Below are 20,000 nucleotides of genomic sequence, written 5' to 3'. Positions count from 1 at the left end.
CTGGGTCGTCTCCCATGAACATCATTTGTGTGTCTGTAGAAATTTTGCATTGATGATGTGTTTTGCTGTGTCTGAGTGCTGGTGCACTTTTACACACTTGCTAACAGAGTTGCATAGGACAGAATCTAGTTTTGAATCCTGAAACAAGTACTTAGATTAGAAACGCTATATGGTTTGAGAAAAACACTATATTGTTTGGGGAAAAAATGTAATCAGGCAGCGAAGTGCCGTTTCCTGTGCGCCGCAGCTGCAGTGGTTCTGCTTGACACATTGTTTAAATACTGATGAGGTAAAAGTCTGCTGTGTTTCAAGTATCATGGGTCTTCATGGGTGCTGTTTTTTGTGCATTGTCAGACTTTCAGCAGATGACAAAAGGTAGAAAGTGCCGCAGCCAACTGCATTTCGCGAAAGCTGAGTTAAAGTTGGCCATTGGCAGTAAGGGGGGCAGCTGCCTGCGGGTTAACTGGTCAGCGCATGACCCAGTCACTCCGAGGGTGCAATTTAGGTCATGGGCAGGTCTGGCCTACATGATGGTTATTTGGTCTGAGCTTTAAAGGGGTATGCCACTATTTTGGGGCTTAATACAGTTCAAATCGTTGGCTGGGGTTTATAAAGGTGGTAAGGTGTCTTATTTTTCATGTGAAGCGTTGTCTTACTTTAAGACAAGTTAAGAGAGGGAGTATGTCGCTAAGCTAGTGAAAGTCAATGGATCCGTGTAGCATTGCTACATGCTACACGGATCCATTGACTTTCACTAGCTTAGCGACATGCTCCCTCTTTTAACTTGTCTTAAAACAAGACAACAGCTTACATGAAAAATAAGACTCTTTACCACCTTTATAAACCCCAGCCACTGTATTAAGCCCCAAAATAGTGGCATACCCCTTTAGTGAGTGTGTATTCGCCGTCTATTAGAGGGAAACTGGGTTATAGGCACATCAGCTGAAGTTTTGCCTTTTTTTATTGTTCTATGTACATAAAACATTACGACAGCTATTTCAACAACTTCCTTTTGTACAGTGGTTTCCATCGGAGCTATCAGTGTCCTCAATATCTTCTGTAAATGCTGTAACCACATCTGTATCTTCCTACCTAGAGCTAATACGGCAAATGAAAAAATAAATGTAAGGTGTGTTAAGTGTTAAAATATTTTAGATAGTACATTTTTGCTGCTTTTTAACCGAACCATCAGATGATGTTAAGAGTTTGTTGTTAACTCCTTACTGATGGCTTGTGTTTGGTGCTGTGGTACACAGACTGTGGATATCCACAAGGAGAAAGTGGCTCGACGAGAGATCGGAATACTGACCACAAACAAGAACACGTCGAGGACCCACAAGATCATCGCCCCTGGCAACATGGAGAGGCCGGTGAGGTACATCAGAAAGCCCATTGATTACACGCTGCTGGATGACGTTGGCCACGGTGTCAAAGTAAGTGTCTTCCTTCCTTTTCAGTGTAGGCTAGGCTACACTTACTAAGTGCAGCGCTGGTAAATAGCAATATGTGTGTGCGTTTGTGTGTGTGCGTGTGCACGCGCGCACGTGTGTGTGTGTGAGTTTGTGCGCGCGTGTGTGTGTGTGTGTGTGTGTGTGTGTGTGTGTGTGTGTGTGTGTGTGTGTGTGTGTGTGTGTGTGTGTGTGTGTGTGTGTGTGTGTGTGCGTGCGTGCGTGCGTGTGTGTGTGTTTAAGTCTGTCATTTAACTGGCAACATGTTAATGTGCTGTAAAGGACACCAGGTCTAACTAGCTAAGTGTTACATCACATCATATGTTTTTGGGCACAAGCAGATGTGGCCACTTTGCACTGTTTTAGTTAGGCATTCCGAGCCCCACATTCTTGACCTGGAAAAAGCAGGGATTGGTGAACCCACTTGGGGCCAATATTGTGAGCGCTATCTGGCTTTCTAATGTCAGATGGAGAGCAGAGAGAGAGAGAGAGATAGAGAGAGAGACAGAGAGAGAGAGAGAGAGAGAGAGAGACAGAGAGAGAGAGAGAGAATGCATGAGAAGAGAGCGACAAAAAGAGAGAGAGAGTAAACTGGGCCAAGACCCCCCCACCCCCCTTGTGATTTGTGGGAAACATACCCCCCCTCCCCCCTCCCTCCCTTCCTCTCCTGCTCTCCCATCTCTCTGCCTAGCTGCTATCATTCTTTTTCCTCTCACAGGACCCTATACTTTCCTGTGTTCTCAACCTTAGCAGGGCGGATGTCTAAATGTTGTCAATCATATAGTAGGGTATCTAATCACATGCCTACAAAAGACACATGTTGTAAAGGATTTATCAACACCATCTATGTACCTCCAATCAACTTCCTATCTGCCATGGATAAGAGGGAACAGATGAACTTGTCAATGCAAAGACGGGGATTACACAGTAACTACTTGTTCATGGATGATGATTTGAGAGCCCTAAGTCCCTCCCCCTTCAGCACAAGGTGTTGAATAATTAATGTGATTGACATGAACCCTGTGACACCACCAGTGAGGCCAACACTACTACATCATACATCCTTCATTTCAAAAGCAAGTCCCTATGTTTCTTTTCTGATCCCTATGTTTGATCATTATATTTTCCAATGTTGAAAAGGGGATGAGAATATCTCTCTCTCTCTCTCTCTCTCTCGTTCTTTTTCTCTTTTTCTTTCTCTCTCTCTTTCTCTTTCGCTTTCTCTTTCTCTTTTTCTCTCTCTCTCTCTCTCTCTCCCCCCTTCCATCCATCCATGTGCTCCCCCCATCGATTTCCCTATTTCATGCCTACAAAAAGACTTGGGTGTGGTGTGAAAATACAGCTCTGGCCTCAACCATTATTTTATGTGGGTAATAATAATAATGCATGTAGTGTGGCCAAAGATTCTCTATTCTTGCATTTAGAACGTCTCTGGTGTGGCATCAAAACTGGGCCCATTTCCCCTTGGCTGCATCTGCGTGTATCTCTCCTGGGGGCCTCTACCATGGAGATGTTATTGAGGTCTTTGACTTGATGTTCATCAGATGAGTCATTTTACTCCTCCGGTCAGTATTCCTTGCATGGCCTCCTTCACGTGGGGGCCTCTTCCCCCGCCTGACTGACAGGCCTGGAAGCAGCCGGCAGGTTCCTAATGAATTGGATTGGCCAGCCAGAATGCTCCAGAAGACTAACCACCACATCACGTCATGGGGGTTGACCCCTTCCAGTTTCCAAGTCTGGTCTTTCAAAAAATATATCTCCCGCCCAGCCGTGGCTTAGCACTGGACTGCTACGCTAGCGACTTGGGTTCGATTCCCGACCTGGATCATTTGCTGATCCTTCCCTGTCTCTCTCTACCACTCATTTCCTGTCCCACTCTCCACTGTCCTGTCTAAATAAATTTGAAAAAAAAAAACCCAATAATTCCAATAATTCATTTTCACAAACATGTAATATCTAAGATGCCTCTGTGTTGAGAAATAGGTGTGCACTACAAAAGGATAAGGAAGTGGACATACAAATGCCATTAAAACAGCGTTTCTCAAACTTTTTCTGACCGAGGACCACTTTGTGCCCCCAAAAATGTTCAGGGACCACCTGTCAACTGGATTGACAGTTGACCGGTGCTAATTTCAATGCAGATCCCTTATTTTTTTCAAAGTAATTCACATTTACAGGCCCTTATTTTTTTCAAAGTAATTCACATTTACATGCACTGTTATGCATGTGTTATTTTGGTGAAAATATGACTCTAGCTATATTTAGCTTTGCAATAATGTCATGAATATAGCTTACTTCTAGCTTCTCTTTGGACAAGTAGCAATCCCCTCGCGGACCACCTGAGCTCTGTCGCGGACCACTAGTGGTCCCCGGACCACACTTTGAGAATCACTGCATTAAAATATGGCTTTCATAATGGTCTTTGCTCCGCTCCTTAAATGTAGGCCTCCTCCCAGCAGGTGTTGGGTGCTCCGCTATCCTCCATTACACTCAGTCATTGAATGGTCTTGACTGACGGCCAACATTTTTCTATAAAAGCATCACAGTTTGCTGCCAGATTTGACAAAGCAGTCAGTCAGTGCAGTGCTAGTTCCGCTTGATGGACTGCCAACTCTTATCATGTGATCGAATCAATAGACCATGCTTCTCAGCATATTCAAAATATCTAATTATTGAGCATAATAGTGTTTGCTCGTAAGTCACTACACATCCTTTCATCTCCATTCTTTAGCTGTCTTTATTTATTTCGTATGTAAGCATTGTTATCTTAATAGTGAGTGAGGCACTTCTACCCAGACTGTCTGCTCAGTTCTATAACTTGCTTTGTTTCCCTTCTCTTGCTGCTTTCACTCAGTGGCTTAAAGCCAAGGTAAGTGCATTATGTCACGTTGTTCCTCATGCTGAATGAATTATAATGCTCAGAATGACCAATAGCCAGATGTTTCCATGGTATTAGGTAGAAGTGTTTATTTCCTTGGTTTCTGTGTTGCATTTTAACTTTCAGAAACGATAAATCATCAGGCTTCATGTTGTGTCTATTCATTTTGCAAACATAATGGATGTGTGTAGTATTCTCAGCCTCTCTGTTATCTACAATGTGGACATACAGTATGAAGCAAATGGAACATGTGCTAACACAACATACATGTTTTTGTTTATGTGACTGTAGCAACATGGCAACAACCAGCCAGCCAGGGGAGGCGGGACCTTATCAAGGACAAATCCACCCACACAGAAGCCTCCGAGTCCACCAATGGCAGGCCGGGGAACCCTTGGGTAGGCATATAGGACATTTCAGCTCCTACAGTACAGTATGGTGTGTGTGACTTGACTGTTTTTGCGATGCATGCAGAGGCGGAAAGAAGAGCTTGGCTCACAAGCTGCTGAAACACCAGAGACACGGCGAGCTTCGTTTCTATTATTGCATTTGTATTATGGGTTTGTTTCAGTATCACCAGCAGCACACCGCCACACACACACACACCACACACACACACACACACACACACACACACACACACACACACACACACACACACACACACACACACACACACACACACACACACCAAGTTATGTTTCTGTTATCGGTTGTGTTCATTTCTATTCTTGGTGTGTTTCAGTACAACTAACTGTTGATTCTATCAGTACAGCACTGCACATCACAAGCCCAGACATAAACTGAAGGCTTAAATGCCACAACATAAAGCTGTAATGTTACACATGTGCAGTATTTGGTGTTATAATTGAGTATCAGACTGTGTTAGGGTGGGCGATATGAAGATATTAAATCGTGAATTGCGAAATCAAGTACAAGATCATCTCGAATCTTCCATCGTATAGATCGTGTTGCAGTGAGGGTGGTTACTCTCAGTATCAGAGTGATGTCTACTTACGTAGTGTTGTTGGCTTCACTTTTATTCTTTACATTATTGTATTCCAATTGTGCACTTTATGAGAGTGTCATCAATGTGTTTACATTTAATGAATTGCTAATTACAAATGGCAAGTATATAAAATGCCTGTTTTTTTGTTTTAGTTTTTTCGATATTAGATCGTGATAAAAAAAATCAAAATCAAGGTTTTATTTGAAAAGATCGTGATATGACATTTTTGCAACGACACCCACCCCTAGACTGTGTTCCTTGACACTCTTTCTATATGGCCTGGTAGGAGGAATACCCCGTACAAGACCTTGGAGCCGGTGAAGCCACCTGTGGTGCCTAATGACTACATGACCAGCCCCGCCAGGCTTGGCAGCCAGAACAGCCCAGGCCGCACCGCCTCTGTCAACCAGAGGCCCAGGACACACAGGTACAGTAGCCTCCCTGCACTGCACTCACATGCACACACTCTCTTTCTCACACACACACACACACATGTGCAATTGACACACACACACACACACACACACACACACACACACACACACACACACACACACACACACACACACACACACACACACACACACACACACTCACATTTACGCACACACAGGCATGTACGCACGCGCATGCTCACACACACATACACACGTGCGTGCGCGCGCACGCACACACACACACACACACACACACACACACACACACACACACACACACACACACACACACACACAAACCAGAGCAGGAAAATAGAAGCATAAACACCCTCTTACACCCTCATAGAAATGCAGTTATGCTACGTGATTCTGTGAACACAGAACACACTACGAAGATACTCTTTTACAGTAATCCTGCAATAAGCATGGCCAAAACCATTTGGGAGAGATTAGAGTTGCGTAACGGCCCCAAACTAAGCATGCTGGGTCCCCTCATGCTGAACGCACTGACGACTGTAGCTGGTGACGTGCTGGGTGGAGGGGGTCCGTGCTGGGTGGAGGGGGCCCGTTTTGGCAGACAGCACACATCATTCTCAAGTGTCGGCAAGGGGTCTGGGGAGCGCTGGCTCCTCCCAAATACCCCTGTGGTGATGTAAAAGGGGCGTCTCTCTCTCATGCTCGCTTGTTGGAATGAAATAACGCTTCAACAAAACATCATAAAGTTTGTAACAGCGCCCATAGGAATTGCAAGTGCCTCAGCTATGTTCAGAATCTGACTGTGTAGGTGTTTGTGGAAAACAACTGTTTACGTTATAGGCTTTGTGAAAGGTTGTTATTATTGTAAGGTTATAATTATAATACTGCAGAGACTGTTTTAATGGCACATTTTACTGAGATGGAATATGAGTTATTTGCATGGTTAATGTATGTCTCTCCCTGACCCATATTCACGGTTAGAAGTGTGTCCTAGTACAAAGCTTTGGTGCAGTATTACTTTAAGTGTAATTTACTTAAGATGTTGGCAGTTGTTTGAAACATATATGTGAAAAATATTGTTTATGCAATAATTCGGGTTTTTTACATATCTCACAAACATCTTCAAATTGTTGCACTGTATTGACATTCTTAAAATGAGATTTAGTGACGTTTAACCTGCAAGCTACACTTTAACGTTCTGACTGCTAGTATTGAACTTCCCCTGTCTCACCCGTCATGATGTTGGGCTTGTTTACAGTGGCAGCAGCGGGGGCAGTGGTGGGCGAGAGAACAGTGGCAACAGCGGAATAGGGATTCCTCTGGCTGTGCCCACTCCATCACCACCCACCAGCCTGGCATCAGGTACATTGCACTCCACACCGTCACAGTATTGCACTGCACACTGCCACACCATTTATGCCACAGTCTTTCTGTCTCTCTGTCTCTGTCTCTCTGTCTCTACCTCTGTCTGTCTGTCTGTCTGTCTGTCTCTCTCTCTCTCTCTCTCTCTCTCTCTCTCTCTCTCTCTCTCTCTCTCTCTCTCTCTCTCTCTCTCTCTCACACACAAACACACACACACACACACACACACACACACACACACACACACACACACACACACACACACACAGTCACTTGCACACATTATGCACACTTCTAGTTTTCTTACATTTTGTTTTTGTCCTTCTTGACCTCTGCCCTCATGCTCCCATGTGTCCTTCCTCTCTGCTCAGCGTCGACTGTTCCCCAGGGGCCAGGCCTCGGCCCCGTGCCCATGTCCCAGTTCGGCACCATCTCCCGCCAGGTCTCTCGCCAGGCCTCGTCTTCGGCCTCCATGGTGTCTGCCACGGGCACGTACCGCCGGGCGCCGTCCGTCTCCTCCTCGCAGTTCACCGCCGCCCCGCAGGCCCACGTCAACGGGGGGCCGACCTACACCCAGAGCTCAGGTAGCGTATCTGAAGCCATTTCAAGTGGCGAATCAAGTCAAGTCAAATCGGTTTTATTGTCAATTTCTTGCCATGGACTGGTCATACAAAGAATTCGATATTACGTTTCTTACTTTCCCATGCAGACATAGCCATACAGTACTTTAGGTATGGACATAGACAGTATAGACATAGGCAGTATAGAATGCACCACACAGCAAACGCGTTTATTCGCTCAGAGCCCGGGTAGTATGAATCCGACACAAACGCAAGGAAAAGTGCAGCACACAAATTGTGAATGCACAGCAAAAGATTAATTCGTGCATTAGCTTAACTGGTCATGGTAAATTATTTCCTGACTAATGCTTAATGGTCTGTGTTCCGCCAGCCACACACTTGCATATCTGTATGCTTCCCTTATGTGGAAAGAGAAATGTTTCAGCGGAATCATTACACAAATGTAGAGTTTATTATGAAAATGATGTGTCAATCTTGGGAGTTGGTTTACAGATTGCATTCTGTGTACTCACTCAGTGTTACATTCAGTGTTATTCAGTGTTCAGGGGCCACACATTGACTTACTAATTTGCAACTGCATACTTGGGGATGAGTGCATAACTGTGTCAGACCACTCTTGCTGTTCTGGGGTGCATTTCTCGAAAGCATAGTTGTTAGCCAGTTAGCAACTTGCGTAGTTGCCAATGGGAAATTTCATTGCAAACAACAAAGTAGCTAATGCAGTTAGCAACTAAGGCTTTGAGAAATGCACCAATGCCGTTATACCTCATCATGCTCTGATTAGCAACTGTCTCTTTCCCTCACATGCTACCCGTCACTCTTGTTCATTCACTCTTGTTCTCCTGTCTTGCCCACTGCTTCTGACGGATGCACTGTTCACGTTTGCACCATTTGTGTCTGTGCTGCTACCTGTATGTCTCTTATTGCTATTGCTCTGTGCTCATATGTCTGCCTACCTGTCTGTCTGTCTATCTGTCTGTCTATTTGTGCACCTGCTTTATGTGTCTCCATATCTGCTCACCTGTCGGCCTGTCTGGGGCTCTGCTGCCACCTCCAGTGACTGCGGTTCCCCCGCCGCCTCCTCCCATGGTGCAGCTCACCCCCCAGATCCCACTAACGGGCTTTGTGGCCCGGGTGCAGGAGAACAGTAAGTGTTGGTTTCTCTCTTGGCTTCCCAACCCAACACCAGCCATTGTCACCCCTTCAATAACCTTATATAGGCTTGCCTCTTAACCGCTTTTCTGGCGAAACATGCCTTGCTTTGGCAGGAGACGTATTGTTGAAGTGTTGCGATGATTTAGCATACTTTGAAATGGAAGACGTTATACTGCTGACGAAGAAAACCACATGCATTACTGTACAGTAAAATCTCATTTACTTAATGTTCCCTTGTGGTTCAGAACATTGCATGATTTACTCACCACAATCTCTTGTTGGACAGCTCTTCCCTCCTGGCTGGCTCGCCAATGTGAACATTTACATGCATTACATTCCGTTTCCTCTGCAGTTACCGACAGTCCATCCCCACCCCCACCCCCGCTGCCTGAGGACAGTATTATGTCGGAGGAGGCTCACCCCCCACCCCCTCCGCCGCCAGTGGACTATGAGGATGAGGACGCTTCAGTGGTGCACTATAGTGACCCCTACGCTGACGGCGACCCGCACTGGGCCCCCAAAACTTACCTGGAGAAAGGTGCGTTATTCCCTTACTCAAGAAATCCACAAACTACAGTAAATCGTCATTTGAAATCCAAACGAGCTGTGCCATCAGGATAAGGCGTAGCTACTATGGTTTAATTTGATCACACAACCTACTCACACATCCTGAAGAATATTTTCATCAATTATGTCATAAATATCAAAATGGGAAAAAAAACGAGGATGACTTCGTTTTCCAAATACTTGTTGAGACCATTTTTTAGATGCGTCCCACGCATCTCTATAAGAGGCTTTGGTGTCCGTCCGTCCGTCCGTCCCTCCGTCCGTCCGTCCGCCCTCCCGTGATGAGTTTCTGAATTGTGATTCCCTCTTGTGATTCCCTCTTGTGTCCACAAGGTGGCAGTCGCTCAGTGGAGTGGCAGAGCTCAGTTTTGGCCTGGAGCTCATGCGTGCAAACCAAAACGTCTACCATAATGGTTAGCAAACCGGCTACGCAGCTGATTGATTGCATTATCTGACACAACTGCAGAAGCACAGAAGTCTGTATGCATATTCCATCCATGTGTGCCATGAAATAGGAAGGCATGAGACATTTGCAGATAGCGTTTCCTATGTACACATCTATGGCCAAGAGACCGTGCTCTTTGCCAGTGAGAAAAACATGGCGGCACTTCCTGTTGATTTTCACATGAAAGTTTTGCTTAATTTAAAGTCCCTAAGCGACTATAAATGTTGTGGCTTCCATATATTGATGTAAAAGTGCCCCACGAAGTAATGAAGCACAACAAAGTTACTCCACATTACCATTTTACCACTCGTTTTTCTATGCTAACAGGGTAGCTAATGTAGCATTGTAAATGATCCAGGGAGAAAGGGGGAAATGTTGTGATTTCAGTCCGCCTGAGGCAATGATTTTCGTGGGGAAGATGACCTGCATCTCGGTGGCATTGGACCACGCCCCCGTGCCTTATTTGGCTCGCTCAGCACGTGCGTCCTCAGTCCAATCGCAATGCTTTATTTTCCCCAGACGTTTAATCGCATTTAAGTGAAAGTGCCATGTATACACATCGCAAAATAACTCTTAATCCGATCTATTTAAATCGCATTTATTAAATCGGACTTAAAAACATCATGTACACGTAGCCAATGTCTCATTGATTAGTTTATGGAACTTGCGGTTTGTCTGTTACGGTCCACGAAGACAATATCCACGTGAAAACGCAAACGCCTGCAAACCACTGTTTTGACAGAAATACAGTTCACCTGTCGCCTACTCTGTTTTCTTCCCAAAGCGGCATTTAAAAGTATTCCATGAAATCCAACATCAACGTCACTTCAAATAGGTGACAGCATCATGCACACACATGAAATAACACTTCAGTGAGGGGGGGACATAACTGCTCTCATATTAAAGTGAAAAGAGAATTTCACATTTTAGTTTATTTAATGTAGGCCTATGCAAAATTGCAAATAGCCTATTCATTGAAATCTGTCCAGAAAGGGTTGTAATGTTTGCCTGTTTTTTATGTTTGTAATTATTTAAAAAAAAAAAAAAAAAAATCGTGATTTAAAAAAAAAAATAGCCTAACAAAAATAGAGATTTTATGTTAAAAAAAATGTGAGATGGGATGGACCGATGGCCCCCCTAACCTAAATTCGCCTTAGGTCCCCACATTGCTAAATGTAGTGTAAGGGATTATTTTGAAAAGACAGTAACATGTAATCAGCAATGCATTACAGTTTTTCAGTAACTTGCCCAACACTGTTGAAATCCTATGGTACTTTTTCAAATCCAGGCTTATACAGTACATGGTAGGCTTATTGATAAATTGCCTTGACAGGTTATGAGGAGGCCAAGGGGGCGTTTGGGCAAAAAAGGTTCAGAACGGGCATAGACGGACGCATCTGTTGTCCGCCTGTCGGACTTGTTTACTTGGGTTAGTGTAACAAAATAACCATTTCCCAATGTCAAGTGTTGCCTTGGTAGTGGGTGAAACGCTTAGTGATTGGATACTCCGCAGAGTTCACCAAAGAGTATATAATCAGTGGGCATTTCATGCACTACCAAGGCTAGAACACTTGACATTAGGAAATGGTGAGTGTCTCGCGCAGTCACCATGACATTCCTTCTCCTTCTCTCTCTCTCCCTCCCTCTCTCTCTCTCTCTCTCTCTCTCTCTCTCTCTCTCTCTCTCTCTCTCTCTCTCTCTGCCCTCCTGCAGTGGTTGCTATTTACGACTACTCAAAGGACAAGGATGACGAGCTGTCATTCATGGAAGGGGCCATCATCTACATCATCAAGAAGAACGATGACGGCTGGTTCGAGGGCGTGTGCAACGGGGTCACAGGCCTGTTTCCTGGCAACTACGTGGAGTCGATCATGCACTACGCAGACTAGGAGGTGGGAAGGAGGGGACAGAGCGAACACCTGTCAATCATGAACAAATGTTTCAAAGTGCATTTGGCTAGTGAAGAATGTTTGTTACTCTCTGTTATTTTATTGAAAACACACAAACCATAACATAAAATTGTGCACACGGGGAACAGAAGGTGTGCAGGTATTGTTAAGTTGTTATTGACGGTAAAACAAGTTACAATATTAATAATAATTAGTATATTCCTGGTTAGCGCTTTTTGTTGTATGTTTTGTATGTACAGTAACGTGAGATGCAGCTTGTAGGTGGTCAGTAGTGTTTTGGCGTGTGTTTGTATATGTCAGTGTCCTGACCAGTCTACGTGAGTTGTCAACATGTCTTTTGTTTCTTTTCATTATTATTATTGTTATGATGTTTTTTTTAATATATATACTATATTAATTTTATCCAGGTTTTGTACAGACATTTTCCTGTGTCATTAACATTTGTGCAGAATGTCTTTTGAATGTCATTGCTTGATATTTTTGAGCCTTGCCAAACAACAATGAAGAGTGAATTGATTTGAATTTGTAGCCTTTTTCTATGTACCCCTGTTACTGCTCTATTTTTTCACTTGGGTTTTGAATGCCAGACTATTTTCTCCCTGACCGGTTTGTGATTGCGGCAGGTCACCGTGGGTGACTCAGTCCAGATCAGGTGGAGCAGAAAGCCAGGGAGGGCTTGTTAAAGAGCTAATTCGGTTTGTACTGCCTTTTATTAAGGTTCCTGCTCGCAGAGACAGGCAGTTGTCAGTTGGCTAGCCTTCATGTGAGGCTGCCCGACTGCACTGATCAAGCATGGCTGTGGCATTTCAGACGGCAGGATAACCCTTTCATCTTGTTTACACAGCCAGTTGTCCTAGACATGTTAATGAGGACGGTGAGACAGCCCCTCCGCCTCGTTTGACCGCTTCATATGAAGGAAGAAGGGTCTAGCTGAGGGAATACACCATTTAAGACAACTCTGTACAGTATATTCACATGCCATACAGATACCTCAGCTGTGAGACTCACTGTTTCTGCTATCTTACTTTCATGCAGTGTGTAATCTTGGAAAGCTCCCACTGTTGTCTCCATTGACTGTGTGTGTGTGTGTGTGTGTGTGTGTGTGTGTGTGTGTGTGTGTGTGTGTGTGTGTGCGTGGGCGCATGCAAGAGAGTAATAGAGAGATGGAGGTCTGGTGTGAGCATGTATGTTGCCAAATGTGTATGCACGTGTATGTACAGTGTGTATGTATGCGAATCAGTGGGAGGGGTTGAACAGGACCATCACACCACTTTGCTTTCTCTGAAAATGGCTGCCATGACAGGAGCAGGAGGGCTTCCTCTGTTGTCTGTAAATGGACGTCATGACTCAGAGACACAGTAGACCACTTTGTGCCATTTGGATAGAGTGAAGAAGCATGCCATCACATTTCATACCTGTTCCTCCTCTCAGCACTTTCATAACGTGTCAGTGGCTGAGGAGGTCAGAGGACTTAAGCACATGGGGATGGTTTGGATGTACAAATGTGATGCCATGACCAAGGAAAGTAATTGTTTTCTGAATTATGCATGTTGTTAAATTAGGCCTTAAAAGTATATAAATATTATTTTTCTTTGATGTGCACTGATTATTCGGGAACATTCTTAGTTGTTCCTAATCGTGTTTATGGCAAGATGTTGTCAAATTGCACATACTTTTTTTTTCATTTTATTTTGTAACAAAAAGGTGATTTCTTTTAAATTAGTCTTTAACGTTTTGTAGACTTAATATGTAATTGTATACTTTTGTGTGAGAGAAAATATCCTGACTGAGCGTTCAGTTTTTGTAATGTGTGTGTGTGTGTATGTGTGTATGTGTGTGTCAAACTGCTGTTGATGGATGGACAGTCATGTGCATTCCCAAATGGTATTTATTTATTTTTGCAAGGGATTTCTGAGACTGCAACTCATGAGGAATTGTATGGGTGTCAATCACTGTGGTAAATGTTTCAAGGCCTTGAGTTTTGAGTTCTTTGCGACATTACAAAAAATGTGGAAAGTGACATTAAATTCCAGAAAAGAATGCCTCTTCATTACGTATTCATATGTATATATTATATGTTTTCTCAATTAATGTACAGTCCTTTTTATAATAAATAGCTTCCCTGTACATGTCTTTGTTTGTACGTGTCTTTCATCATGCATCATCATGAGGGTTGGCATTTCCCACTATAGTTAATATAATTATTATATAATATAGTCATTATCTTATTTATTATGAGCACAAAGAAAGACGACATGAATTGGGTTGCAGAATGTTTCCGTTCTTGTTACTGCAACTCACTTAAAAGTAGATTAATAAATAAATGAAGGTGTTTCTATAATTCAGTGTTAACATTTTAACAATGAAACCTGGTGTTTGCTAGCCTGGTTCTCACGCAGATCATTCACGCATTTTCGCTCGACTTCGTGAGCGGATGAGATACATCCATCTGCATGAGAACCAGGCTAGGTGTTTGATGGAACAGTTGAAAGAATATGGAGTCCATATACTGCCATTTCCGTCTCCAGTGATGGGCAGCCTGCATTCTGAATGTCCACATTTGTAACATGTTCTGCTTCCGACTTGTCCAAATAGGGACATTAGACAAGTAAAATTAGGTCTTTTGGGATATGTGGCTCTGGATATAGGCTTCAGAAGCCAAGGTTGCCCACTCTCTCTCCTTGTCTTCAGGTTGTGTCTCTGCAGAGGCATATCCTGTCACCAGACTAGGCAGGCAGCCGCTTAGGGCCCCCAAGCCACTAGATGGTTAACAACAGCTCAACTTTTTTAAATGGCTTTTTTTTTTCAAATGTTCAGTCCTTTGCTTTTGGTCCTTTGGTTTTTTGCTTGGGGCCTCCACTGACACTAGAATCGCCTCTGTGTCTCTGGGCTCCTCTGGAAGCCATGTTGATTTGTGGGAGCCACTTCCCACCAGCAGGGTGCAGCAGCATGGCATTGTAATTGATGTTCAGTCTGATGTGGTCTGGCATGGTGCTCTACATCACCCATGACGTATACTGGCTGGCTGGGTGGAGGGAGGTGTTTTACAGGCTTGATTTGGAGTGCTGCCTTGGGGGTGATGGAGGCACAAAGTCAGGTGGTGGCTCATCGAGGCCATCCTCCTCCAAGTATTCCGCTTGGCCAGGGCCTTGACTCTGTTTTAAGAACATTGAACAACAGACGTTTTTGGATGTTGTGATGACCACTTTCATGGTATTCCCAGGATAAACATTGTTTTCTTTGCTATTGTGAAACCAAATATCAAGCTGTTTTCATATAATTTTAATCATCTGCTTTATATTTTTGAAACCATTTCTCTGTGATGAATATGCACAAACATGCTTTAGTGTTTAAAATACCTGTGTCTGGTCCCTTGTCTGGGGAGGAGAGTGTTCGGGTAAGCTACAAGGTGTTACTGCATGGTTTCCACTGGACTTCACTGTCAACAGCAAAAAAAAGTATTAGCCATAGCATACTGCAATTACTCAAGAGAGTGTGTGTCGGTGCGTCTGCCTGTCTGTGTCTGTGTCTGTGTGTGTGCACGTGTTTGTGTGTGTGCAGGGAAACCAACAGGGGCGGATAAACGGGTCTGTTGTCCCGGGCCCAGGGACGGAGGGGGTCCAGAATTGGGTCCTCATTACATTGTATGTATTGGATGGGGGGGCCTTTCCGATGACTTTGTCCTGGGCCCAGTGAAAGCTGTCGGCGGCCCTGTGTGTGTGTGTGTGTGTGTGTTGTGTTTATGTTTATGTATGTCTCCTCCTCAATGGTTAGCCTACCTGCAGAAGCAGCAATGCCGGGTGTGGTGAATTGTGACAGTTGGCCATTTCCTGTAGTGTAGCGCGAGGCCCTCTGCACTGCCGTCTGGTAGTTCCTGTACAGCTGCTGACCATACTGCACCAGAGAGAGCAGAGCGACCACCACAGGAGGCTTTTTAAAGGCTTCATCACTTTTTATAGGCTCCACACATCAGCTCTCTGTGGCACGTTACCGCAGCACCATTGCAGCTTTTTACTGTCTGCTTGCAAGGTGACGGGGGTTGAAGGAGTTGAGAGGGTTACGTGACACTATATGCTGCTATGTTGGCTGTACAGTTATGATAAGGCTCACCTTGGCAACTCTGATGGAGGTCACCCACAGACCCAGGCTGTGCTCGTCATCACAGCAGAGTATGCGGATGTAGTCGGATTCCTTCTGGATCTGCGGATGCTGAAGGAATACAGGTCAGAGGGTCAGTCACAGATGATTGTAGGGGAACATATAGGCTATGGCACATTCAGTATATTATGGTTCAAAAATGTCTCTTCTCTCTGGCATGGTAAACTCACAACAGCGGTAGGCCTGTGGGAAGTATGACTTCTCAGCCATGGGGATATCTTACTCATTGGACCTTGAAGTGTTTGGCATTTGTTGTATATATTGATGTATATAGGAGAATATATGGACAGCTGAGTCAAGTTCATTTTAGATTTTGACATTGTCAACCCTCAGTGGAAATATCCACAACGGAAATTATGTGTGTTGTGTTTGTCTTAACATGTAACAAAAAGAGGTTTGTCTGTGGAAAAGCATCATATCATTCTCTGCCAAGGCATGAGACGGTGGTGCGCTGCTTGTATCTACTTGTCCACTTGGCCCTGTCAAACATGGAGCTGCTGGGGCCTAATGGTAGTTTTCCTTACAATGAGAGACGTGCTGCTGACAGCCAGACGCCTCTACTGCCCAAGGACCAAGAGTGTATGCTGCTCTGTAGCCAGCAGATGGCAGTGTAGTGGCATGGAAAAATCAGTCCCTGAAACGAGACCACTTGCTGTGTACTGAGCAGCTAGCTGCACACAATGGGTGCATTCCAATTTGCAGACTTCAGTCCTCCCTTGCTCACTTGCCTGCTTGTGACCTCATTATGACGTTACTGACGACAGAAAATTAATTCAAACTCTTGCAAAAGCACAATTCTAATGTCATTTCCTCATTTGCAATCAGGATGATGAATGAAAAACAGTCCCCCACAAGTTTATTGTTTTCTCCACGAAGGCAGGGACAGGAGGCAGGGAGAGGCCTCAAGCACAAGTGGAGGACGGGAGTGTCGTGTGCATATTGGAATGCACACACTCTTCCTTGCAAGACTACCTGAACATCTGAAAGCTGTTTCGCAGTCTGTCTCTAGTCCAATGTGGGGCACGTCAGCCTCAGCCACAAGACTGTGAGTATCATGAACAATGTTTATGGGTCAGAGTGAAATGTTTGACACCAACAGGGGTGGGAGGGGGGTAAAATGAACGCCTCAGCTGCTTTGTTGGCCTAACTGAGAAAAGGGTTGTGTGGGTGCTGGAGTGGTTGTATAGTGGAGCAGTTCAGTTTTGGTCTGACATTTATCTCTGGCGTCGTGTCAGTGTGTTTGTCTGGCGTGAACTGCCATGAGAGTAGATTCACTTCCCCATTAAGGGAAGAAAAGTGAAAAGGCCTGTGTGGATGTGTGGAGACGGGGGTTATTTGAGCATGTGTTTAACTGCAGTGCTCACCCAAAAAGGCCCTCTCTACTCTACTCTGCAACTAGAACCAGCTGCCGTTTCCTAACCATCCCTTCTGCCCCCAGTAAATGAAAACCACTGTGTCAGATGTGTTGAAGGTGCCCCCCCTTAGCCAGACCATATTCTCTCTCTCCCTCTCTCTCTCTCTCTCTCTCTCTCTCTCTCTCTCTCTCTCTCTCTCTCTCTCTCTCTCTCTCTCTCTCTCTCTCTCTCTCTCTCTCACACACACACACACACACACACACACACACACACACACACACACACACACACACACACACACACACACACACACACACACACACACACATTTAACTCTTAACACATTTACTCTACTATCTTTTATCACGATCTTTCTCTACCCTCTATTTTTCAGGGTGGCAACTCGCAGTAAAAACTGAAGTAGTTTAAATTCAACTCCAGATGGCCTTCTTGCAGATCAGAAGTGCCCTCATAAACCCTGACTGAAGGGGTGGAGGTGCTGCTTTCTGAACATCTGAGGAAAATTGTGGTTTTCGCCGGATCCGGAGTGCTTGCTTTTTCACTCTGGGAGTTAATCATTTTATTTGAAAGGCCGTTCCCCGTCTTTTTTTACACCGGGCGATGGAAACATCTCTGTGACTGGTGTATTGCTTAGACAGGTGTGGAATTATCTCTCAAGTGGCGTGCAATTCTCGTCCCTTTAAACCCCCCCAACATCAGCCGCATGCTAACATCAAAGATCTTTGATTCTCTCTTTTAACACTCTATGCCAGAGGTATTCAATTAAAAGTCACTAAGGGACAGCTTTTTCAAATTCCTTCCATTAAAGGGGCCAAACATAGAATCTGTATAACTGCGAGCAGCACGGTGTCCGAGGTAAGGGAGCAAAAAAGTGGATAGCTTTCCAGAGAGAACAGATATTCGCTTCTCTATTTCTTAGTAGCCTTAGGATAGTCTTCTCTATTTATCAGACTCTTTTAGATAAGATTTCACTGTGAATACATAGGAGAGATATCCTCAACCTGAAATGTTTGTGGTCGCAAATGATGCATGGCCACAGATAGCACACATTTGTTTTCATTTTGTTATGACCTTGTGGGGGGCCAGAACCTGCATCTGGCCCCTGGCCTGCCATTTGAATAGGTCTGCTCTATGCTATATGCTCCACTAAAACCTGGAGTCACTGTCTTTGAAACTGAGAAAATTCTGATCTTTTTATGGAAGCATTCTTTTGATTCAAGGCTTCAAGACAGGTAAACGTAGAGTAAAACCATGTCATTTCTGCCATCAAATATTTGGCACATTTTATTTTTGCATTTGTGTGTCTTTGCAAGGAATTACTGTGATATGTGTTGATATCTACCAAGATAATTATTGCAGAAAGATAATGTGGGTTGGGGTTCATTCATTGGAGATGTTGGGGTTCATTCATGTTGAATTGGATTTTGCTACCGGAGATCTTTATTTTGTTTCAAGCCTCCATGATCACATTCTGAGTGTTACATTTAAGAGCAATCTTTTGATATTGTACCATACATCATCAGCATTGTCATTCAAACCAGCATACTGGCATTAAGTCGTGTTGCCCTTCCTGGTATTAGTATTTCATACTCAGCTGTAATTGTAGTTAAGATGTTGTTTGCAAATCTGGTTTCTGTTCTCTATATATTTGAGCCCCTACCACACCCATGATTCCTCCTGCATATACCTGTGTCTAAGTGCCTTTCAAGTTGGTAATTTGTAAAGATGGCTTAGGTACAATAGGCTATGCTTCATGACGCCTTTGAGATCCACATCTCTTTTGAGTTATGAAGCCTGCTGAATGTAGTGTCATGGAAATGCTATGCTGTTGCTATCCAGCAAGGTCATTCACAACATTTTTAGCCAGTGCCTTGATGCCTATTAAGATTTATGACTTGTAGATTGAAGCCAGCCAGGCAGCAGGTGGCTACCTTCTCATTTTGGACACCTAGACTCAGAGTTGTATAAAGTAGAAGTAGAAGTAGCAGTACTCTTGCAAATGTAATTACAACACTGGTAGTATGGTATTACGATGTTGAAACCATGTAATACCATACCACTAGTGTTGTAATTACATTTACATTAGAGTACTTCTACTTATACTTTATATAACTCTGCATAGGCTATCTACACATTCTACATTGGCCCATCTGTAGGTAGCCCGACAGGCCAGACCATTCATATTGAATTACTTCATAATTCGCAAATGGCCTAATTACACTTCTCTTGGGAGGATTTAGTCAGCTACCAGATGGACGGCCAATAAGCGACGCTCTTCGGCACATAATAACATACGTCATGAACGTCAACTGTCCGTGATTGGTCAGAGCAGGTCGACTCATTTCAAACCAGAGCTGAGCTCACTCCTCCCACCTAAGCGCTCCAGGGTATCGAGGACCCAGACCAAAAATGAATTAAAAAGTAATTAATTAATGTGGTCTGGTAAAACCAGGCTAATGTGTAGGCCGACAAGGAGCACAGTGTGGAGATAGCATGAGGAGGGCACCAGGCCCCAGGCCCCAGGGCTTGCCAGTGTTGTGCAGGCTTACCTTAAGGACGAAGCAAAAATTGGTGGGGGCTCGATACTTGTGCTTGTAATCGTGACTGTAGTAGACATCTACTTGCTCGAATTGAATAAAGCACGCCAGGTCACTGGACAGCTGCCAAAGAAATTGACATATATGTTGAGTAGTACACA

General features: G+C 44.2%; 2 protein-coding genes across 3 annotated transcripts in view; one reads left to right on the top strand and one right to left on the bottom strand.

The window, feature by feature from the left end:
* abi1b (abl-interactor 1b) overlaps positions 1-13,901 on the top strand; it is a 19,930-nt gene extending 6,029 nt beyond the window's left edge. The window contains exons 3-10 of one of the 2 annotated variants that reach the window (XM_063219663.1): positions 1,257-1,433; positions 4,618-4,724; positions 5,622-5,762; positions 7,007-7,110; positions 7,482-7,694; positions 8,749-8,838; positions 9,199-9,384; positions 11,572-13,901. In XM_063219663.1, the coding sequence (XP_063075733.1) occupies positions 1,257-1,433; positions 4,618-4,724; positions 5,622-5,762; positions 7,007-7,110; positions 7,482-7,694; positions 8,749-8,838; positions 9,199-9,384; positions 11,572-11,747 (1,194 nt within the window). In that variant the 3' untranslated portion in view covers positions 11,748-13,901. The remainder of the gene's footprint in view (positions 1-1,256; positions 1,434-4,617; positions 4,725-5,621; positions 5,763-7,006; positions 7,111-7,481; positions 7,695-8,748; positions 8,839-9,198; positions 9,385-11,571) is intronic. The other variant, XM_063219664.1, reaches the window with a different exon arrangement.
* LOC134466100 (amyloid beta A4 precursor protein-binding family B member 1-interacting protein-like) overlaps positions 13,815-20,000 on the bottom strand; it is a 15,738-nt gene continuing 9,552 nt past the window's right edge. The window contains exons 11-15 of the mRNA XM_063219996.1: positions 19,852-19,962; positions 15,879-15,977; positions 15,548-15,662; positions 15,128-15,207; positions 13,815-14,923 (exon numbers count right to left, since the gene is read on the bottom strand). Of these exons, the coding sequence (XP_063076066.1) occupies positions 14,813-14,923; positions 15,128-15,207; positions 15,548-15,662; positions 15,879-15,977; positions 19,852-19,962 (516 nt within the window). The 3' untranslated portion in view covers positions 13,815-14,812. The remainder of the gene's footprint in view (positions 14,924-15,127; positions 15,208-15,547; positions 15,663-15,878; positions 15,978-19,851; positions 19,963-20,000) is intronic.

Source organism: Engraulis encrasicolus, chromosome 16, assembly GCF_034702125.1.
Source record: "Engraulis encrasicolus isolate BLACKSEA-1 chromosome 16, IST_EnEncr_1.0, whole genome shotgun sequence".
Lineage (NCBI taxonomy): Eukaryota > Metazoa > Chordata > Actinopteri > Clupeiformes > Engraulidae > Engraulis > Engraulis encrasicolus.
The sequence above is the reverse complement of the archived record's forward strand: the minus strand, read 5'-3'. Positions and strand labels throughout refer to the sequence as shown.